The following is a 24,429-nucleotide window of genomic DNA, read 5'->3' as shown; positions in this document are numbered from 1 at the left end:
AATAGTATTTTCTTACCTTCTACGACCTCTCTATCAAAGGATTTGAGACCAAAACCTTTCCCCTTAGTAGAGCAATTTTTGGGAGGTGCCCAAGGCCTCCCCACCTTTCTTTTATGGGTTAGAGTGAGTGACCCGAGGAGGAAGAAGATGCTATAGTTTTTTTATATGTGGGTCATTTGTAGGGGCGGCTGGTGATTGAGCCGCCCCTACAAATCGCATGTATTTATACGTGGGGCATTTGTAGGGGTGGCTCAATCACCAGCCGTCTCTACAAATAGCAACACCGGGAGCGGCTGGTGAGTGAGCCGCCCCTACAAATCTGACCCATTTATAGGGGCGGCTCGTATCATCAGCCGTCCCTACTGTTCCATTTGTAGGGGCGGCTGGTCTCGTGGGTCCCGAGCACGTCACTGTAGGGGCGGCTCCATCACCAGCCGCCCCTACAAAAAATTTGTCCCGTTGCTACAAACCGTTTTTCACATAGTGATTGTTGACTGTTTCTTAAAAGTTATATATATATATATATATATATATATATATATATATATATATATATATATATTAATGTGCATCTTATTTGTTGTGTTAACCATCATTGCTCAAATGTACTTCATAATAGAAACTAAGCAAAGCGTGGATGGGTAGCTGAGGTGTACCCCTAAACCAATTAGGGGCTAGCTAGTTTTTTTCGTATGTGACATACCATTAACAACAAGATGCTTGTGTGGTAACTTTATTAATATAAAGATTTGATTGTATGATTTTTTAAATTTATTTATTTATAGGGATAGAGTGTGAGAGCAATGTATTTATGCATGCAGACCAGGTGAATGTTATGTGTGAGCATCCACGAATGTATTTTGTTTTGAAAAAATAATTCCAAACTAAGACTCAAAATTATCAAACATAAAGATGAAGTTTGAAACATTTCATGAAATGAGTATTTTGATGAAATGAGGACCAACAAAAAGAAATATGAAACGAGGAAACATCCATATCAATTTCCGTTGGCCCAATCTTCTTAGCCAGCCCATCTAGTCAAGGCCTCAAGCATTTCTAGCCTAACTAAAGCCCATGCGACCGAAAACATTCCACCCAATTACTAGGTGAAAGGCCATACACATATATAGCAGCCCAGGAAAACGAGTCACTGCACTAGTTTTCAACAATATGGGATCAATATATGTCCATCAACTAGGAAGAGGTCTAGCTAGGGCTTTGTTGTCAAGACCTATAGGAGCATGTACATCTGTTACTCATTAAATTATGTGTGCTAAGATAGTTATCTATTTTATCCATTGGCACCTTCTCTATGAAGAGCATTATTAAGCACTAAAAATGTTAATTAAAATATTTGACTTTTGAAATCTTTACCACACGGAACAGGCCACCATATATAAATAAGCCGCGCATCCCTATATGATGGCAGCTACACCAAATCATAAACCTACATGTCGGCACACAAGTGGATATTTATTGAGGAAGAAATTAAAGGTGGCAATGCTGAGTCCATTTTTTTATGACAATAGAAAAAAAACTTTTGATATCAGCCTGTTGTTCTCTTTCCAAGAGGAATTGGCATCTGCTATTATGGGCCAACTCTACAAAAACACCAACACATGCAATGGCGGCCCACGCCCGGACCCTTATTGCTCGTGCTGCAGCCATGCATGAAACTTAGGTCCTGTTTGGTTGGGTTGTGACTTTGGAAAAAGTTGTTGTGGTCTGTAAGCTGTGGGAAAAGCATAAGGCCGTCTGGTTAGAGGTGCTGTCAAATTGTAGGTTGTGTAAGAAATACCTGTAATGCCCCCGAAGGACTTGGGACATGTTTATATGGAAATTGCTCATAACAAAATAATGTGTTCATTGATTCACATAAAAATGACTATTTAAGCACGGTAAAAATAATTTTCTGAGTTTTTCATCCTCAACAAAGTGATTGGTCCACATAAATAGAACAATATCCATCAAAGGGCTTAGACAACGGTGCCATCCCTCAACATAACTAGCCTTCTCTCGCACTAACCAAAGCATCTGCTATCCTAGTACGAATGGTATTCATGGTATCTCGTTCTCCACATCCTCGCTATCATTCCCTTGTGTTTGTGTCGTGCCATTTGTATGTTGTACCAAGTAATCCTCATCAGCATCACATCTGTTGAACTTCTTATCACGCAAATTACTGTCATGGATAAAATTATGCAATGCAAGACAAGCCGTAATGATATGCTTCTGAGTACGAGGCGAGAAACTTGAACTCCATAAAGATTGAATATTCCTTTTTCAAGACATCTAACTTGTTCTTCAATTGTTTTTTGGTTGGCCTATCACTGGATTTTTCTACAAAGTTGGAAACAACATTCTTCCAACCGGTAGCAGTGAAAATTCCGAAAGGCCTATTTCCAGCTTCTATTTCTTCTTTGCAGGTATCAAACAAATGCCTCAAAAAACATCACCCTAATCTTCCTTGTCACCCATTCTTGAACCAAACAAAAAAAATCAATTAATTTGTAGGCAACAACAACTAATCGTACATTCTTCAACGCAACAAATAATCGTACATTCTTCATCCAAACTTGTAACCCATTCTATTTGGAATAGAGGGATCTATTTGGAATAGAGGGGTAGACAGACGTACCTTTCAGGAGCAATGTCAACTAGGGACGAGTTGATGGAGGAGCAGGGCGACCTGGAGCGCCCTTGGCAGGGGCTGGCGGCCATGCTGGGGCCGGTGCTGGCGGGACGAGCGGCTGGAGATGCAGGTCGCTAGGGCAGGCGGGCGGATTCAAAGAAGAACGGGCGGTAGGGCAGGGATGGCGCTGGCCTGGGTTGCGGCCGTCCTCGGTCGGGGCTGCAGCCGGTCTAGGGCAGATCCGGGGGGGGGCGGCTGGAGAGCACCGACGGTGGGGTGGCGGCGACCGGCGAACCCTAGCCGAGGGTCGCGACCCGCTCGCGGAAAAGGAAGGGGCGACGTGAAAGAGCGAACGCGAGTCGAACATAACAGAGCGAATCGTTATTTTTCCTTCATAACCAGTGGCAGGTGGTTAATTTGGGGGCTCAAAAGCCAGTGAAAGCAGGGGAGAGGTGTTTTTGAATTGGTACTACAGTGAAAATTGCTTTTGGACAAAAGCTCATATGGCTTTTGGGCCCTTTGGTTGGCTTTTGGCTTTTGCAAAAGTAAAAGCAGGTTGAAAAGCCCAACCAAAATGACTCTTAGTAGTTAGAGCAACTCCAAGATATTAGCCAAAAACACTTTCCAAATTTGCTGATTTAGCTATTCTCTAAAATAGAAACGTCTAAAAATAATTAGACTACTCGAACAGACTTTGTAAAAATTTGGCTTTCTCAATATTCAAAATTGCCACATCACTAGGTAACAGGATCCACCGGCTTGCCGAGTAAATCTAATGGTCCTAACTTGTTAGACGAACCTTTGAAAGACTTTATAGTGAACCCTGTCGACCTTCCTTGGAAGTGGGTCAAGAGATTAGCTACCTTGGACGAAAGGGTAAATCACGACTCACAGTGAAAGTGTACAACCTCTATAGAGTGTAAAACTGATATATCAGTCGTGCTCACGGTCACGAGCGGCCTTGGAACCCTTACGGAATATATGATGAACACTGATGATACTGATGGTGAATATGCTCACTAATGATTACTATTTATGCTATTCATTATTCATGTTTACCTGATCATGTGTTTATATGAGCTTGTGAATAAACTTGTTGCCACTCAATTGCTAAAAGATGACTCATTAAAAGTTAATCACAGTGAACCAATGTTAACCTTTTGAGCCTCATGAACCCCATGTTATATTTGTTGAGTACGACATGTACTTACGCTTGCTTTACTTTTTAAATATTTAGAAAAATCCCGGATGGGTATCGGATTGCTAGTCTGGAGGAGTTAGGCTTATGATCAACTAGTCAGTTATCCATGTGGAATTAGTGTCTTCACCCGAAGATCGGAGTTGTCTTTCCGCTGTTTGTTGTCTAAGGTTATATCCTTTATATTAAGTATGTTATATATTGAGCATTGTTTATTGATATTACCCTTATTTGTAGCTATACGTGAGATTTGACTTCCTATGCTCACATATGGTGTGTATCTAGTTTTATTCTTAAAATCAGGTGCTACAAACTGAAGCGTAGATAATAACCAACAAACATTTATTTTATTATACAGAAGAAGGCTAAAAACCAAAATACTGAATATGACAAAGCAAATGGGAACAAAATTTAATTACGCCTTGGTGTATAACCTCCATCCGGTCAATCTAATTCTTGGATAAAAAAGAAATCACAGTAATAACCACTATTACACAAATGATTTTACGAGGCGGTGCCATTTTATTAACCGAGACGGTCATAAAATCCAACCGTCTTGTAAAATGCCCGACAACTAACGGAGACGCTCGTTTTATTTACCGAAGCACCAAAAAATAACCGTCTCGCAAAATTAATTTACGGAGATGATCGTTTTATTTACGGAGACGGTCAGGAAATACATGCCTCCGAAATATACTCTCTAACAAGCCCCCCCTGCTGGCCACGCCGCCAGCCCGAGCCATCCGCACCCGATCCGACGGCCAAAACACTGTTGACAGAGGCTCCCAAAACAACCGGTTATGGGTTAGCAGTTCTCATTCCAATACTTCCAATATACTCCCTCCATACCTACAAAGAAAGTCGTTTAGGACATGATTGTGTTTACCAAGGAGTGATTAATTAGGGTAGAGTTATGGTAGAGTTTTCCCTATTTGTCCCTAATAAATACGCCTGTGGCTGCATTCCATAGGAGAAAGTTCCTGAGTTTTACTGGCTAGCGCAGCTTGTCCCGAGTCCGGTGGTGCTGTGTTCGAAACCCCGCGGACTCGAACTTTTTTGCCTGTGGCTGCTGCTGCCGAATCTTTTTTGCATGGCACTGTTGGCTCGCGCGCTGCTCGCTGTGGAGTGCTGCTGCTGCATGGCGCGCGCTGCATGCGTTCGTTGCCAAAATTTTTTGAAGCGCGCGCAGTTCGTTTCCAAATTTTTGTTCTTCGCTGTGAAACGTTTGCGTGGCGCGCTTTTTTTTTTGCTGGCGCGCACGACGACCCGGTTTCATCGCTGCGAAACGTTTGGACTGCCTGTCTGCGCCATCTATTTAAAGGCAAGAAACGTTGCTTTCCTTCTTAGCTTCACGTTACCACTGTCCGGTGTTCTTCTTAGCTTCTGTTTCCATCTATCAAATGAAATGGCTGATCCAAGGAATGCTGCCTTTGATCTCAACGTCCGCATAGAAGAAGGTGACGGCAATGCTGGTATTGTGCCTATTGTTACTCAATTTGGATTTTCCTTTTATGATGTTAGTAGCATGCAAATTTCTCATTTTGTTGTTTCCTTATCTTTAGGATTTGATTTGAACCTTCCATTGGATGAATTTGGCGCTGTTGACTTAGGTTACGTTGCAAACGTTGCTGGTAATGCTCTCGGGTTGTTTTTCCTTTCGTTATGCTCTCGGCTAAGTCCTCGACAGAGTCCTCGACGGAGAGCAGCGAATCGACGGAGTCCTTGACGGAGAGCAGCGCCTCGACGTCGTCCATGGCTCGACGGAGTCCTCGACGGAGAGCGGCGAGACGATGCTGTAGATGAAGGCGCGCGGCGAGGCTGCGGTAGATGAAGGGGCGCGGCATTTAAGGGAGGCGTGCGAATGGGCGTCGAGTGAAAGGAAGCGGCCACGATTACTGCCGCTGTGCACGCTCGCGGAACGATAAACATGCGCGGAACGACGGACTCCGTGATTAATGCAGGGGCAAACGCGTCCATAACCACGACCGCGCGGCCAAGACGACAAACTTTGCGAAATCGGTGGTGTGAGCCTGGACGACTTTCTTTGTAGGTATGGAGGGAGTACTCTCTAACAAGCTGGCCTTATCGTTTCAGAAACGCGGCGACATCCCCACTCGCACCTCCCGACTCCCGTGCACCCTTCGCGCACACACCGGTACTGGTAAAACTGGCTGGTAAGTCCTGCCAGCTTGAAGAGCACCGAAAACCCACCCCCAAACCTGAAATCCCGGACCTCGAAATCCTAACCACTAGCCCCGCTCAGGGTTGTCCGGATCTCGCCGTCGGCAAACATACGGATTTGAGAGAGGTAGAGACTGAGAAAGAAGCGAGGAAGGCAGACCGCGTGACTCCGTCAGAAGATCAGGCCGCGCATCAGCCACTGACAGGTCAACGCACGCACTACCTGAAAGAAGTGATTACCTCTGGATACATAGTAGTATGCTGATGCTTTCTCTTTACACTGAAGTTCCCTGTTCGATCAGCTCCCCGCTGAGCAAGAACAAGCCAAGTGAGAAATGGATCAGAGCCTGCACGCACAAGTGATGAAGGGCAAGCACTTCGTTGCTAGCTGTGTAGGCAGCAGGATCGAATTGCAAACACATCAAAAATTTCAGTGGGCTACACTTACCAGGCAGGGGACAAAAACTCAAAGATCACCCAGGTCCGTCATCATCATGGTAATATGTTACATCCTCCATGAACTCTACATGGAGATGCATAGTATCACTCGATCGTTGGCATCCCACCTACTGTAAGGAGGCTTAGGACTGGAGTATCTTTTACATCCCTTTTCACCTTTTTCTCTTCGGTAGTACAGCAAGCACTGCACAGTAAATACTCGCACATTCATCATGAGTTGTTCAACTAAAGTAATTATTATTATGCCGACCCCAGGTGGAAAATGGTCTAAAATTATAAGCTCCTCAGATGACGGAGGCGACGGCGCCCGCTCCCCAGTGTGTCGCCCTGTGTCCGCTCTGTGGGCTGGCCACCAGGAGAAGGCCCATGAAGGTGATGACCTCCCCGAGCAGGCGATCAAGGCCATCCAAGCTGCTACACGCATGGGCAACAAGAAGCTGGCCAAGGTGTTGGCCGCCGTGGCAGAGGAGGCCGGCTGACGTAGCAGAGATGGAGGTCTACTGAACAAGCACTCAGAAGCGAGATGTCGCAGTTCAAGTTGATTAATGAGTTGTAGTTTAGTGCCAGCGCTGACCGGTGAAGTTAGGTTTCCCCTTCATGTGTGTTGTTGATCTGGTGAAGTTGAGCCGTAAGCTAGATGCAAGCCATGGTGGTACTGTAGGTGGGCTGTCATCCTGTGCAATATGCGGTCACCTCAGTCTATGGGCCGACAAAGCAACCTGGCAAGCTTCGTTGGCGTACAATGTCCAATTTGAAGGCCAATTAGCTTGCTTCTCTCAACTCAGCCAGAAACAAAACAATCCACAGCTTGGCTATCTTGACTCTATGGAGCATTTGGAAGCAAAGAAACGCAGTGGTGTTCAGGGATTGCAGAAAAGGGGAGCAGATTCTGTTCTCGGACTTGAAGGATTTGTGCCAGCAGTGGTCTTTAGCGGGAGGGAGCTTTCTGAAGCCCCTCATAGTAGTGCAAAATCCAAGTGTGTAATAAGCTTTGAAATAGTTCTGTACCCCTTGCAGCCTAGGCTGTGAGGGGGAGCGCTTCTCGCGCATGTAATAGTTGTTGCTAACTCTCTCTTATTATAAATCAAAGCTGGGTAACCAGATCTTTCAAAAAAAAGAAAATATAAGCTCCTCTATGTATGTTTCCCCGTCTGCGCACATATATGCTTCGTGGATGAAACTTTTTTTTTTACTGTCAACGTGGGGAGAGGCTCCCCGCCTGTTTGTATTTGTTTCATTGGTCTAGGCTCAGTGAGCCATCAGGTTCAAGGATTACAACATCATCATTTACAAAACTGCTTACTGATTACATTACATAGAGGCAAAAAGGATGAAACATTCCCACAGAATAGGTGAGTTCTCCTGCAGCAAAGAGGACAGATCAACCGGACGCTCGCAGCACATCCACTAAAAAACCTGTGGCATTCCAAATTGTGAAAACAGAAGTAAACACTACTACAGGAATCAATTTGCGCAGCGTGGCCAAAACACGCTCCGTGGCGGGCACCTTTTTTGCCCGCCACGGTTAACCGGTGGCCGGCCAGCGAGGCCGGCCACCGGGGCGCCCGCTGCGGGAAACTGGTTTACCGCGGCGGGCAACCTTACCTGCCCGCCACAGGAAATCGTTATTTACCGCGGCGGGCGGTATGAATAGCCCGCCGCGGTTAATACGGTTTACCATAGCGGGCTCTTTAAACTGCCCGCCGCGGTAAAGACTTGATTTACCGAGGCGGGCGTTTTATGTTGCCCGCCGCGGTAAAGCCTGTACAAATACAGACCTCAGACCCTCCTTCTCCACGGGTCTTCCTCTCTCAAAACTCATGGGGGAGGCTTTGCCCTAAAATTTGAGGAAACTTTTGATTTGAGTTGAAGGGCTTGGATTTGAGGGAGGAGGACATCATAAGAGGTTCATAAAGGCTCTCCCTCTCTCCTTCCATCCTCTCTCTCTATTTCCATCACCTAGAGTTCTCTTTAGATCTAGATCTAGATCTAGATCAAATTTAATGAAAAAAATGATGTCATGTATTTCTTTAACTTTAGATTCATCATAGATGCATGCTTTATCTTTCACATCGTCATTTCCTCTCTTTTTCATGATTTTGGACGTAAAAATCATCAATTTCTCCTAATTCTTCTTTATTTAATGTTGATTGTGATGGATAATGTTCGCAGATACGATGGATAGACCGGAATGGATGTACCGGATCGATAGAGTGAATGATCCGCGGTACCTCTTTGAATTAAGGAAGTTTATTGCGGCTGGTAAAGCTCACCGTGAGAGACTGAAGCGGATGACAACCATATGTCCATGTTCTCGTTGCAAGAACCTGAAAGCCCACCGAGACAGCGAGGTGCAAACTCATTTGATCATGTATGGTTTCATCGAGGGCTACACAGTCTGGACATTTCACGGCGAAAGAGTTGGTGCGAGTGGCGCTGCATCTGGAGTTACCTCTTCGACGCCGACGACGACAGCACCACCGGTGAATAAAGATCCTTCCGCAGCAGCTGCGCCAGCCGACAGTGACAACAGTTGTCGTGATTACATCACGGTGGATGATATAATGCAAGACATGGCCGACGAAGCCGGCGACGGTGGTGATGGTCAGGATACTGTGAGCCAACCCGAGGATGTGCAGCTTGTTGAAGATCTAGTCAAACACTTCGATGAAGACGACGTTGTGTTGGGTTGCCCAAAGTGGTTGGAGAATTTCAGAGAGTTGAAACAGGCGGCAGTTGATCCTCTCTATAAGGACGGCGGCGATTGTCCAAAGGAGTGCACGGCGCTCCGTTTTAACCTCCATATGTTGATGTTGAAGGCTCGTCATGGTTGGTCTAACACTAGCTTCAATGAGTTGTTAAGCTACCTTGCCACCACGTACCCAACGGCTAACAAGATGCCCGCCAATACTTATCGGGCCAAGAAGCTGATCCGGCTAGTGGCGATGAAGCTTAGAAAGTTTGATGCATGCCCTAACCACTGCATCCTGTATCAGGGCAATGAGTATGAGAATTTGACGAGTTGTCCGCACTGCGGCTTTAGTCGGTACAAGAAAAATGCTGGTTGTCGCGTGGATGCAGAAGACGAGGGAGGCTTGCGGGGTGGTCGGAAGAAGAACAAGAAGGGGGCAAAGAAGAGCAGTGTGGCCAAACAGATCTCGGCTCAGCAGGACGATGAAGAAGAGGGTTACACGCACAGGAAAAGTCCAGCACTGTCGGTGTGGTACCTACCCATGACCGATCGCCTGCGTGCAATATTCGGGAACCCGGACGATGCCAAGCTCATGTCCTGGCATGCATCTGCTGACCGCCTGAACGACGATGGCAAGCTACGGCACCCATCCGATGGCAAGCACTGGAAGGATTTCGACGAGGCCAACCCGGAGTTTGGCAAGGAGCCCAGGCATGTTAGGTTCGCGCTAAGTACCGACGGGATGAACCCGTTCGGTGAGCTTAGCAGCTCGCACAGCACTTGGCCCGTCGTGCTCACCATGTACAACCTACCTCCCCATCTATGTCAGAAGCGTAGGTACCTTATGCTGACCATGCTTATCTCCGGACCGAAGCAGCCCGGCAACGATATAGATGTGTTCCTGGAGCCGTTCATGGAGGAAATGAAGATACTATTTGATGTTGGGGTCTAGATGGTGGATGCATCCCGCAAGGAGAAGTTCACACTAAAAGCAATCATCTTTGTCACCATCACCGATTACCCCGGTCTCTTCTCACTGTCGGGGCAGATCAAAGGGAAGACCGGCTGCGTAATTTGCATCGACGGGACCTGCTACACTTACCTTAAGGGATCCAATAAGATGGTGTACACGAGGCACAGACGGTTCCTCGCAAAAAATCACAGGTATAGAAGAAGTATTATGAACAAATACTTTGACAATCAGGACGAGCCGCAGCGTGATCAACCGACACAGACTAGTTGGGGGACAAAGGTGTATGAGATGGTCAAGGACATGGATCAGGTGGAGTTTGGAAAGAAGAAGAAGCCGCCTGAAGAGGGGAGCAAGCAGACAAGGAAGCGAAAGCGTGACCAGACGGAGGAAGTCCCCTCCGCCGTTCCTTTCAAGAAGAAGTCAATTTTCTTCAAGTACCTGTCGTATTGGAAAACACTGAATACACCCCATGCCATCGACTGCATGCACCTGGAGAAAAATGTCTTCGAAAGCACGATCGGTGTCCTGCTGGACATCAAGGGCAAGACAAAGGATGGTATTAAGTCACGGACGGATCTTGTCAATCTGGGCATCAGGCCGGACCTTCACCCGGGACCGCCTCAGAACGGTAAAGTCGATATCCCGGGTGCGGCCTGCAACCTAACGCAAGACGAGAGGACGGCTTTTCTTAAGTTGCTTAGGGGTATCAAGGTGCCGACTGGTTTCTCTTCCAACATCAAGAGCCTAGTCTCCATGAAAGACCTCATAATGATCGGCTACAACTCACACGACTGCCACGTCATGCTGATGGTGTTCCTACCAATTGCGATTAGGGCTATCCGTCCAGAGTACATGAAGATGGTCATCACACGGATGTCATACTTCTTTAATCGCATCACTCAGAAGGTCATTGATAAGGCTGAGCTGCCTGCCCTGAAGGAGTTCATCGCGGAGACCCTTTGCCAGCTCGAGATGTGCTTTCCACCATCTTACTTTGATATTATGCCACACCTAATGATGCATATGGTCGATCAGATCCATCAACTAGGCCCCGTGTACCTACACCAGATGTGGACATACGAGCGGTTCATGTCCACCCTCAACAGATACGTCCATAACCGCGCTTACCCGGAGGGCTCTATGATCGAGGCATACACAACGGAGGAGGCCGTGAACTGGTGTATGAGGTACATAAGAGATGGGAGGGTGATTGGGTTGCCTGTCCATCACCACGAAGGCAAAACCTCAGGAATGGGGTGCACAGGCCGAAAAGTGCGCACCGATGTGGCAAACCGAATGGTGCAAGAAGCTCATTACAGCATCCTTCATCAGTTAGTGAGCATGGAGAAATATATTGAAAAGAACCTGGAAGAGATCCGCGCCGCTAATGATGGACAACGCACGGAGGCATGGGTCCAGAACCATCACAAGAGCAATTTCGTAGAGTGGCTCAAAGAGCAACACATACCCCTTGAAGGATGCCCTGATGAAGATACGGAGACCGTTAAGAGGCTTGTGTTAGGCCCATCCAGCCAAATCACCACGTGGCAAGGGTATGACGTCCTCTACTCCTCTACTCCTCTACTCCCTCCTATACTACTATTGTACTACTGCTGCTCCTGTTTTTGATTTGTGAAAGGTTTTTATTTAATAGGGCTGGTTCCTTTTTTGGCATATGCAATGATGAACTTTTTTGGCATTTGCCTCTCTTGCTTGTCATTGGCAGTTTGGCATTGCCAATTGCCATGATGCCCATTAATCCACTGCCTACACTCTACTACCTACACTCTACTGTCTACTGCCTACACTCTATAGCTTGATGCAAATTTTTTGATTTGTGAAAGTTTTTTGAGATGGCTAGCTACTACTTATCCCCTTACTGGTACTCTAGTGCTTGATGCAAAATTGTACTTGTATTACCTATTTCTCTCTACCACTGTTGTCTTACTACTGCTGCTGCTACTCTGAATTCAACTGAACTGCTATACTACACTTGGTGAATTTTGAACTGCTATACTACTGATCTATGATGCTTTTGGTGAACCGTAGCATTTGAATTCAATTCTTTTTGCTGCCTATGATGCCAAAGAAATTTATGACAAAATTCTGAGCATATGCCACTGCCTATGATGCACCTTGCCTTTAAACTAATTCTGAGCTAAATTTGTGAGAATTTTGAGATGAATTGGTCACTCTGCTGCAATTTTGCCAAATTTGATATAATTTGTGAGAATTTTGAGATGAATTGGTCACTCCCTCCTTTACTACTAGTATACTACTACTACTGCCTACCTCTACTCCCTCCTGTACTACTACTAGTATACTACTACTACTGCCTACTACTTTCTAGTAGTATACTACTACTAGTATACTACTACTACTGCCTACTACTACTCCCTCCTCCTCTACTCCTCTACTCCCTCCTATACTACTATTCTACTACTGTTGCTCCTATTTTTGATTTGTGAAAGGTATTTATTTAATGGGGCTGGTTCCTTTTTTGGCATATGCAATGATGAACTTTTAAACTTATTACTGAGGCAGTGGCATATGCAATGATGTGAACCCTTTTATGCTGAGGCAGCGACGATGATGATCGAGTGCCCCCGCTAAACTAGGATGGCTTGTATACCAGATACAAGCAACCAGTTTAAAAGCGATGTGATGACAATGGGGCAAATCTGAGCCAACTACTACTACTTTACTACTCTAGTACTACTCTACTTTACTACTCTATAACTGTGTCTATACAACTGAAATATGTATTCATTGTAGCTTTCCAATGGCGGAGGAACCGATAAGCGAATGGCGCGACCCTACCCCTAGTGCATCATCATCAACTAGCCTCGAGAGCCAAGTGTCCGTGACCCCGAGGCCAACAAAGAAACGTCGTACAGAGGACGATGATGATCCGACCTACCAACCGAGGGACGACGAAGTTCAAAGTGCGCGGTCTCCAAACCCTGAACAGATGCCGGTGGTGCCTCGAGAATTGAATTTCGAGGAGGAACAAGTCAGTGACAAAGAACCCCCCGCTCCATCTCCAACCACTTCAGGCAAGTCTAGTGGTCAGAGGACAAAGATGAGAAGGGGGGAACACGGGAGGCACCGGAGGGAAATCCACGGCGAAGTCCATGTGATCCATGAGGTGGGACCAGAGGGAAACCCGTTGTCGCCACCCACGGTCCTTGCCAAGTTCAGCAACCAGGTGGCATGTATAGTCAAGGACAAGGTGGAGATCACTTGGGCGGAGTGGAACAATGTCCCGGTCGACTACAAGACACATATCTGGGGTGAGGTGACGAGGAGCTTCCATTATCCTGAGGACGCCGATCTGGACAAGTGCAGGGAGTGGGTCATGCACGTGGTAGGAAGAGCCTTTAGAAACTTCAAGTCCATGCTGACCAAGTACTACCTGAAGCTAGGCAAGTCACCCTGTGTCAAATACACTATGGTGAAGGAACATCACTGGGAAGAGTTCTGCAAACAAAGAACAACAGAAGAAGCAAAGGCAAAGAGCGCCAAGTTCAGCACACTCGCGAAGAAGAACCTGCACCCCCACCACTTGGGCATGACTGGGTTTGCTGGTAAGAGGCCCCAGTGGCGGGAGGAAGAAAGGGCTAGAGCTGCCGCCGGGCTTCCCGATCCGTACGACGGTGTAGACTTGAGGGCTAAGGACTTCATTTATGCCCGCAAGCCGAAGAAGCTCAAGGAGGGCGCGAGCAAGTTCAATGAGCCGAAGTTCGAGGAGGTGGAGAGGGCTCTCATCGAGGCCGCTAAATCCAAGGACAGCTTCAAGGTTCGCAGGGGCCAGGACTTGCTGACCCTGGCGCTGGGAACCCCCGAGCACCGTGGCCGCGTCCGTGGCATGTCGTCGAAGATGAGCTAGAACTCAGTGGAGTCATGGCAATCTGACGCTGCCACATACCGGTCAAGGCAGAGGTACAAGGAGGGCATCTTTCAGAAGGGCTATGATCAAGGCATGGCCGAAATGATCAGTCGGTCCATAAAAGAAGCCTTCATGAGCAATGACCCAGATATGGTGTCAATGAGGTCACAGATGCTTCGCCAGGCTGGCGTGGCCGTGCCACAAGTTCCACAAGGGCAGACACAAGGGCAGCCACTGCCGATGATCGAGGATCGCCCAAGGCACCCCGTCGACGACATCCGGCAACCCATGCGCGTCAACCTCAACATCCCGTTCGGCAGGGCGAAAAAGTTGACCGTGGGTGAGGGTTACATGCACCCCAAAGAAGATATCAAAGATTTCAACCAAGACCAGATCCCTGCCAACTATGCTGCCGTGATACTTACATGGTATGCGACCCAATACGAAGAATTTGAAATGGAATATCCAACTGCACAAGGGGTAACGATCCTTGGAGCTGCCATTGGTTCTGAAGTCCTGTGGAACAAGGACGACATAGAGATCATTCTCTCGACGCCGACTTCTACGCCGATGGCGACACCAGCATCACAACCATCCGTTGCCGGATCTTGTCCCCCCAATGATCCGGATCACGGCGATGGCGATGACGAAGGCAATGGCGGGGATGACAAGGGAAGGAAGTCACCCCGAGGCACAAGCCCTCACCCTCGTTCTCCTCCTCCAACAACAAGTCCACCTCCACCTCCCGATAGTCCGTCTAAGGGCACAAGCAAAGGACCGGGAGGCACGGAGGAACCAGGGGCAAAGACACCGCCTGCTGCCATTGCGAGCACAAGCCACTGTCCTCCACCGCCGGCGAAGACTAAAGGCGACCAAGGGCATCTCACATACTCACTTGAGTTCGAAAGGTATGGTAGCGGCGAGCATAATTTGCTAATAACTTTTCTTTGCCATAATATGGTACTAACATTTCTATCCCAGGCCGAGATCACCTTTCCATCTATTTCCTGAATCGGATGACTGCCCCGGCCATTACGAGCATGGGAAGTTCATGATAACCAAGGCCCAGCTCGTCGACGAGGAAAGGTGGGAGACAAGGAGGTTTCATCTCTGGTACATGGAAGCGGCAAAAGCTGGCCTACATGGTTTTCTAGTCAAGGTTGTGGCGGAGTACTTCCACTTGCCCGGCAACGATGTAGAACTCCCCGTGGACTTCCACGACATGTACAGACTACTACGGGAACAAGACCTTGACATCGCCCAAGTCACCTTGTTCTCTATGTAAGTGATGAATTGCGAGTTTCACATATCACCTGCCTTTGAATCGGTCAAGACTACTTATATATGCCACGATGGCTTGTCCTTGCAGGTTGATGGCCTATATATCCAAGGAACTAAAACTTGATGTTATCTATCTATCTCCAATGCATATTGCTTAAAGAGTCATCATTGGTTACCACCTAGATGACAATCATCCAACCATGAAAGACTTGACCAAGCGACAGAGAGAGGTGCACAGGAAGAAACTGATGGACAATGAGAAGTTGAATATTTCAAGGTACATACTAGGAGCAATGAAGAAGATCAGGAGAAATGGGTGTATCGTAGCTGCCTACCACTTTGGGTAAGTCGAAGACATGCCTGTAGAGATAAGTGGGTAGCTAGCTAGTATTATTATTTCTCATTGTAACCTGTATTTTGTTTCAATGGCGCAGCCAAGGCCTCGAGGGTCACTGGGTTGCATTTATCATCTACCCTCAGGATGGCAGGGCCTGCGTATTTGATTCGTTGAGAATGCCAAACTTAAAAGGGTACAAGGCCTTTGAAGATTGCCTCAGAGTGTAAGTGACTGAACTGTCTTCTCATATGCGTTCTAATGCCCTGCCTAATACTAGTACATTTCATATAGCGCTTATAAGGAGTACGTGAAGGATCCTGAATGCTATGATCGAAGAACAGAGAATTTTAAGGCTAAGCATAAGAACCGCATCAAAATCAGACGCAACTTTCTGGTAAGTATTTGAAAGGTTTAATTGTGCTTTCTGTTCATAAGCGTTCTAATGTCTGTATTCTAATGCTTGTGTATCGATCATGCAGTGTGCCAAACAACCGGTAGGATCACAAACCTGTGGCTTCTACGTCTGTGAGTACCTGAGGGAGTGCAAGCAGTACAGCAGCAGTTGGAGGGTGCTCAAGAATGGATTGAACTGGTGGAGAGACGTGCAGAGCACCCAACACTCCTTCAAGCAGACAAAGGCGGACATATGTAAGTTTGTCTTAGACAAATGCGTGCTTGAAGGGAGCACGTTCTTCAATGAGAACAGCCAGCTAGCGATTTTACCGGAGTACGAGAGGCTGAGGAAATGGCCCACGATGATGCGTCCGCAAGATTACTCCTTAGGGCATGTATAACGACTTTAATATGTAAATGTAATGAATTAACGATGACAAGAACGACTAAGTGCATGTATATATATGTATATTATCTCATGTGTAATGCCTGCATACTTTTTAAGTTTAATCTGTGAAATCTGGATGTGATTTGAATTTGAATTTGAATTTGAATTTAATTATATGTCTGCTGTATTTTTTTTAATTCAGGAAATAATTTACCGAGGCGGGCAAATAATAATGCCCGCCACGGCTAACGAACATAACCGCGGTGGGCGCTGTACCGTATCCGCCGTGGTAAAATAATTTACCGCGGTGAGCGGTTCAACGTGACCGCCGTGGTAAAAGTATATTTACCGCGGCGGGCACGTTACACCGCCCGCCGTGGTAAATCGGTTAACCGCGGCGGGCAAAGCCGCCCGCCGCGGTTAAGCCACGATTTACCGTGGCCTCTAGGCCGCGGCGGACGGCTTTGCCCGCCGCGGAAAATCAAAAACGTCCGCCTCCATTAAAGTTTGTGTAGTAGTGAAAGCGAAAATGTTTGCTTACCTTTCCTAAATTGGTGCCCGAGGCAGTCCCGGAGCAGCCAAGGTAGGCACACGGTCAGGCCCCTCAGACGGTGGCCTAGTTTCCATCTCAAAATGTTTCTTCATTTCTTCCTGGATCTGAAAAGAAAAGAGGGAGACAGAGCACAGAGTGTCACCAATGCATTTGTTTTTATGTAAATTCAACTATTCTGAACAAAAGTCACAGTACCTGCAGCACCTCTATGTAGAACACCCAAACCCAAATGGACAGAATTACAATGTATCCTACAGTTCCAAGGGACCACAGGACTGCTTTGGGGGTGTGTGCGCAGAAACGTAGTATCACACATAATCCTGCGCTAAGGAATAGAAACACCAGAAGCACGAGCCATTTGAAGATGTGGAATCCAACACCATCAATGGACTCACTGTCTCTCAAGTATGACGCAAGAGCTGTCAGAAGACAGCTGATGAAGAATGATATGACGCTTCCGATGATAATGCCTTGCATCCCATGGTCCTCAAAGGTCTCTTTTGCATTTGCAGCAAGAGGGTATGACAATGACAAAATGACGAGACTGCCACAGAACACATGCAGCTTCTCCGAAATAGTGTAGAAGGAACTAAGTAAACCCTGAGTCAAAAAAAAAAAGAAGAAAAAGAAAGTTGCATAAATTTTTTTGATGGCTTAGATATCTGATCACATTTTGATAGCTCTAGCCCATTTGAATGGAAACCAAAGGGGTAAAAGAGAATAGGATAAATCACCTTCTTCCTGTTCGCAAAAGAATTATTATTTAGTTGAATGCTGGCCAACCGCTGTCAGGAATCAACAACACAAAACATCATCAGAAAGGGAAATAGAAAAATAGGAGGGAAAAGAGAAACTACATAAGTTTTTCACCTCAGGTGCAACCCGAGGAAGCCTATTCCGTAAATCCCTAGTTTCATAGTTGTCGCCAAAATGGCTGCCCTCATTTCTCACACCACTGATAAGCCCCTGCAGAACACCAAAAAGGCAAGAAGCCACGATGTCAATGTGTTCATGTTTATTAGGAAAAGAAAAATGATAGCATACCTTACTGCTAGCAGAGTTAAATGATGATGGGCGCTGCAGATCATCGTCCTGATGAAACAAAAATAACACATGTTAGCATACTGCAGCTCAACACCACAATTCGACGCGGGGAAAACACGGGAACGGAGCGGAGATCATGGCGAGCTCACCAAGGGCTTCAAATCGGTCGGAGGCATGGCGGAGATGGCGAGCAGCTCGACGGGGCGGACGGGGAGCTCCTGTAGACGTTTGGCGGCAAGCTGTGAGTAAACGAAAACGAGAAAAGGAAAAAGGAAGGCACTCCTAGATTCTTCACCTTGCTGCGAAGCTCGGCACAGGGCTGAGGGCGGCAACGGAGCTGCGGACGAGCGGGTCGACGCGCGGCTGCAGCAGCAAGGATTCGGGGCGGCGGCGCGAGAGTAAGTAGTTGTGCATGTGCTCCTTTAATTTATCTTCTCCTGCTATTATTATATACTCCTATATATAGCCTGTTCGGCTTATATTAAAGCCGGGTGGTAAGCTGGCTGAAGCTGTTTTGTTGTGAGAGAAAAATACTGTAGTTTCTAACTGATAAACCGGCTGATAAGTTCACACGAATAGGCTCATAGTTCCAATGCCAGCCAGGTTAGCATCGCTGAATAAAGCAGCGAGAACATTCACCCTTGATTGGTCCCGGCCGGCCTTGGTAGCATATATACCTGGCCATGCAGCCCGAGGCCCGGCAGCCCGGCCCGAAGCCCGGCCTTTTGGCCTGACATGAGCACGGCCCGGCACGGAGGCTAGCGGGCCCGGCCCGGAGGGGCAGGCCGTGCCTGGGCCTTACCCCAGGCACGTGGGCCGGTACGGCACGGCCCGCTACAGAGCGCGCGGCCCGGTGACGGCCCGGCCTGCCAACCGCCCACGCCCCGCATACATTAGCGGGACTCCCCGCTCGCCCACCCACATGGCCACACCCAGTCATTGAAAGCATCTAGGCCCCTAGTTGGATTTCGGTGATTAATGTCAATACAAGATTACTATGACTAACGTGTGTTTTGCAGAGGCAATTAAGTTAGGTCATGGTAATGGAGATCGATTGGGCAATCAAGGTTGTCATGCCCCTACGATGGAAATCGTTTCGGTTTTTAAAGGATGGACGACAAGGTTAAGGATAACTAGTTCTAAGTGTCGATTGGAGTTGGAGAGACACTTAGAGTAATTTAGGACTTTGTTTTTCCTTTGGCCGTACTATTAAGGGGGTATGAACGGGTAGCTTGACCTAGTTGAGTCTAGTGAGTTAGGTGTGGTGCACACTTGTTAAAACTAGCTCTAGGTAGCTCCTATGAATGCCTAAGATCCTTTGGAGCAAACTTCATTCACATATGTTCGAAAGTTGGAAGTGAATGGAGGGTCAAACACTGACCGGACGCTGGCTCCGGTGCGACCGGACGCTGGCCGCAGGGTCCGGTCAGTTCATTTGACCATGAAGAACAAGTCTGGTGTGACCGGACGCTGGAAGGTCGTGTGACCGGACGCTGAGGGCTAGCGTCCGGTCGACTCCAGTAAGGGTCCAGACTTGGGAAAGAGTCACCGGACGCGTCCGGTCAGTGGTGACCGGACCCTGAGTATCCAGCGTCCGGTCGTTTACAGTAAGCATCCAAGAGCGACCGGACGTGTCCGGTCGGTACTGACCGGACCCTGACAGCGTCCGGTCATCACTTGAAAACTGTTCGTGGGTTGAACTGACCGGAGCGTCCGGTCAAAACGATCGGAGCGTCCGGTCATCCCGCAGAAGCTCATAACGGTTCGTTTTTCAGGCTGCCTTATAAATAGAAGCTCCACTCGTGAGTGGAGTAACTTTTGCTCATTCCAACAGCTGAGAAACACGTTTGTGAGTGCCAAGAAGAGCAAGGTCCTAGTGAGGTGTTTGTGATTTGAGAATCCAAGAGAGTAGCCTCACTAGCAAATCAAGAGTAGCAAAGTGTGCATCCATCTTCTCATTAGGCTTCGCGTGGTCAAGTGAGAGTTCGTGCTTGTCACTCTTGGTGATCGCCATCACCTAGACGGCTTGGTGGTGATTGGGAGTTTGGTGTTCACCCGGCGGAGCTTGTGGGTGACCCAACTCAAGTTGTGAGCGGCTTTGGGTGATTCGCCGCGACGGAGTGTCGAAGAATCAACCCGTAGAGAGCACTTGATCCTTGCGCGGATCAAGGGGGAGCTACACCCTTGCGCGGGTGCTCCAACGAGGACTAGTGGGGAGTGGCGACTCTCCGATACCTCGGCAAAACATCGCCGTATTCCTTTCTCTCTCTATTTACTTTGAGCACTTACTTTGAGTATTTACTTTGAGCAATTCAATACTTGTTTTACATCCATAGAATTGCTTGCTAGAGTAAGTTTGGAACATAGGTTACGAGGTTGTTGTGCATTAGTTTGATATAAACATTTTTCTAGGCACAAGGGGTTAATTGGGCTATCCGTAGGATTTGATTATTGTAAGAGAATTTAGAATTAGCCCAATTCACCCCCCCTCTTGGGCATCTTGATCCTTTCAATTGGTATCAGAGCCTCGTGCTCACATTTTTAAGCTTAATCGCTTAGAGCAAGATGTCTCACGGGGATGGACCTCCTCCTATCTTTGAGGGAGATGATTTTCCATATTGGAAAATCCGCATGGAAGCGTACTTAGAAGCTCTAGACGTTGGAATTCTTAGAGCCGCCTCTCAAGGGTTCCCAACACCTAAGAATGCCGCACAACTTCAAGGCGATGAAGTGAACTATGAAAAATGGAATGCAAAGGCTCGCAACACAATCTTTAGAGGCCTTTGCAAAGATGTGTTCAATCATGTAAAGAACCACAAAGACGCCCATGCACTATGGTCGGACGTTTGTGCGCTCCATGAGGGAACCAAGAGTGAGCGTGAGAAACGCTATCATCTTGTAATTAAAAAGCTAAATTCTTTTGAGGTGTTTCCCAAAGAAAATGCTAATGAGATGTATTCTCGATTGAATGTTCTTGTAGAGGAAGTCAATGGGCTTGGACTTACTCAAATGTCACCATCCGACGTTGTGAGAAAAATCTTGAGTGTCCTCCCTATTGACAAATATGGGCACATTGTGACCGTGCTACATCAAGGTGATCTTTCCGCCGCTACACCGACACAAATCTTGGGAAAGATCAATGCTCATGAGATGTACATGCACATCACACCACAAGATGGCTCATCCTCTACAAAGAAGAAAGAGAAGGACTTAGCATTCAAATCTAGCCAAGACAAGGGCAAAGCAAAACTTGAGTATGAGAGCTCAAGTGATGAAGATGATGAAGAAAGCCTTGCCCTCATGGTGAAGAAGACCACCAAGATGCTAAAAAGGCTAAACAAGAGTGGCATCAAGTTTGATGGCAAGAAGAAGAAGTTCTTCACTAGCTCAAGAAGAAAGCCAATCTCCGAGATGGATTGCTACAATTGTGGTGAACTTGGCCACCTAGCTCATCAATGCACAAAGCCCAAGAAAGACAAGTTCAAGAACAAGGGCAAGAAAGATGATTCAAGCGATGAAGATGAAAAGAAAAAGAACAAGCCCTACAAGAAGAGAGATGGCAAAAAGAAGGAGTTCTACAAGAAGAAGAAGAGTGGCAAGGCCTATATTGTCGGTGATTGGCTCACGGACATTGATTCATCAAGTGGATCATCCGATGATGATAGTGACGATGAAAAGGTGGCCGCCATTGCTATTGATCTTGCATCGCCATCATCCTCTACACACCTATGCCTTATGGCCAAAGGTGAATGCAAGGTAACTAAGAGTGATGATAGTAGTGATGATGGACATGCTAGCGATGATGATAGCGATAGCGATGATGATGACTCACCTACATATGATGATCTTGTCAAAATACTAAGAAAATATACTAAGATCATTAGAAAGAGTAGAGCTACAAATGAAAAACTTGATGCTAAAAATGATTCACTCTTAGCTAAGTGTGATACATTAGAAAAGGCTAATGATAAGCTCAAAGAAACAAATGATTCTCTATCATCCAAACTCAAGGAGCTCAAATCTTCTAAGAAAGAGCTTAAAGATAAAAATGATAAACTTGAGTGGGTGCACAATGAGCTTATCACTAGTCACAACAAGCTAAAAGATGAATATACAACTCTAAAGATCAATTATGATACCCTTATTATTGCACAAGAATTCTTACCAAATGAGCCACATGATGCTACTAACCATGTTGTTAAGATTGATATAGCTACCTCATGTGATGATTTAATTGATGAAAGCATTGAGCATGGATCTAGTAGCAAAGGCAAGCAAGTGGTTGAGTGCAATGACTATGATAAGTATGTCAAGCTCAAGTGTGACAATGAGAAGCTCATGAAAGATCTTGAAGAGATGAAAAGTCACAACACCATTGTGCTAGAAACTCTTGATCATGACAAAGAGGTGATCCTTGAGAATGAGAAGCTAAAAGAAGAAAACAAGAAACTCAAGGAGGAGAAGAACAATGATATTCTCAAGGAAGAGAACAAGAAGCTCAAGATGGAGAAAGAGCATCTCAAGGTGGGATTAAGCAAGTTTGCTAGAGGCAAGCATCTCCAAAGTGAGCTACTCATGAATACCGTCATGAAGATGGATAAAAGTGGCATTGGATATATGGCAAGTGTAGAGAAGAAGAAGGCTCAAGCTCAACACCAACAATCAAAGCCAAAGCCCAAGCCAAAGAGATGTTTTGAGTGTGGACAAGAAGGCCACTTTGCTCATGAGTGTCAAACTCCACCACCACAACCCTTGCCCAAGCATGCTAAACCCTTTGCTTTCAATGCTCACTACTTGCTTAGAAAAGATTCTAGTGGAAAGATGAAAGTCATGTTCTTAGGTCCCCCAACAAGAGTAGGCCTAAGAAGATTTGGGTGGCTAAGTCACTTGTCGAGAAGGTGAAGGGTCCTCAACAAGTTTGGATCCCTAAAGCTTGAATCTCTTGTGTATAGGTGAACTACAAGACCGATGGAAGTCATTGGGTTATTGATAGTGGTTGCACTCAACATATGACCAGTGATCCTCGTATGTTCACCTCACTAGATGAAGAGGTAGATGGACAAGAGAAAATAACATTTGGAGATAATTCAAAGGGTAAGGTTAAAGGATTGGGCAAAGTGGCAATCTCAAATGATCATTCCATCTCCAATGTGCTCTATGTTGCTTCATTGAGCTTCAACTTGCTATCCGTTGGGCAATTGTGTGATTTTGGCTTTCAATGCTTATTCACCGAGAAGGAGGTTGTTGTATCCAAGGTAGATGACAATCAAGTGATATTCAATGGATTTAGATACAACAACTTATATCTAGTTGACTTCACCTCCGAAGATGTAAACTTAAAGACTTGCCTATTCACCAAAACAACACTTGGGTGGCTATGGCATAGAAGACTTGCTCATGTTGGGATGAGCTCACTCAAGAAGCTTATGAAGAATGATTTGGTGAGAGGGTTGAAGGATGTGAAGTTTGAGAAGGACAAGCTTTGTAGTGCATGTCAAGCCGGCAAGCAAGTTGCAAACACTCATCCAACCAAAGCTTTCATGTCAACCACAAGAGTGCTAGAACTCCTACATATGAATTTATTTGGACCAACAACATACAAGAGTTTGGGAGGAAATCTCTATTGTCTTGTGATTGTGGATGACTATTCAAGATATACATGGGTGTTCTTCCTTCATGACAAATCCGAAGTTGCATCTTGTTTCAAGAAGTTTGCCAAGAGAGCTCAAAATGAATTTGAAGTGAAGCTCAAGAAGATAAGAAGTGACAATGGCAAAGAGTTTGACAACACAAACATAGAAGCTTATTGTGATGAAGTTGGAATCAAACATGAAGTCTCCACAACCTATACTCCTCAACAAAATGGTGTAGTTGAGAGGAAGAACCGGACTTTGATCACTCTTGCAAGGACAATGCTAGATGAGTACAACACCCCCGAAGCTCTATGGGCAGAAGCAATCAACACCGCATGTTATGCATCCAACCGCCTATTTGTTCAAAAGTTCCTTGTCAAGACACCGTATGAGTTGCTAAATGGGAAGAAGCCGGACGTCTCCTTCTTTAGGGTGTTTGGTTGCAAGTGCTACATCTACAAGAAGCGGCAACACCTAGGGAAGTTTCAAAGGCGTTGTGATATAGGTTTTCTTGTTGGTTACTCATTGAAGTCCAAAGCATATAGAGTATTTAATCATGCCACCGGCTTGGTTGAAGAAACATATGATGTGGAATTTGATGAATCTAACGGCTCCCAAGGAGCACATGAGAATCTTGATGATGTAGGTGATGAACCATTGAGGGAGGCTATGAAAAATATTCTGGTGGGAGACATCAAGCCAAAAGATGATGAAGATGATGTACAAATCATTAACCAACCTTCTTCATCAAGTGTACCACAAGATGGTGAAAAAAG

The 24,429-nt window shown here is 46.3% G+C and overlaps 1 protein-coding gene across 1 annotated transcript; it reads right to left on the bottom strand.

Moving 5' to 3' along the window:
- Positions 1–7,693: 7,693 nt before the first annotated feature.
- On the bottom strand, positions 7,694–19,509 carry LOC136489962 (uncharacterized). Its single transcript, XM_066486469.1, has 8 exons — positions 18,316–19,509; positions 18,170–18,238; positions 18,021–18,068; positions 17,847–17,942; positions 17,711–17,761; positions 17,172–17,576; positions 16,965–17,080; positions 7,694–7,832 (listed from the first exon to the last, which is right to left on the bottom strand). Exons 2-7 carry the CDS (start codon positions 18,194–18,196, stop codon positions 16,970–16,972), a joined length of 738 nt encoding a protein of 245 aa, XP_066342566.1. The 5' UTR covers positions 18,197–18,238; positions 18,316–19,509; the 3' UTR covers positions 7,694–7,832; positions 16,965–16,969.
- Between the last annotated feature and the right edge of the window lie 4,920 nt (positions 19,510–24,429).

Source organism: Miscanthus floridulus, chromosome 10, assembly GCF_019320115.1.
Source record: "Miscanthus floridulus cultivar M001 chromosome 10, ASM1932011v1, whole genome shotgun sequence".
NCBI lineage: Eukaryota > Viridiplantae > Streptophyta > Magnoliopsida > Poales > Poaceae > Miscanthus > Miscanthus floridulus.
The sequence above is the reverse complement of the archived record's forward strand: the minus strand, read 5'-3'. Positions and strand labels throughout refer to the sequence as shown.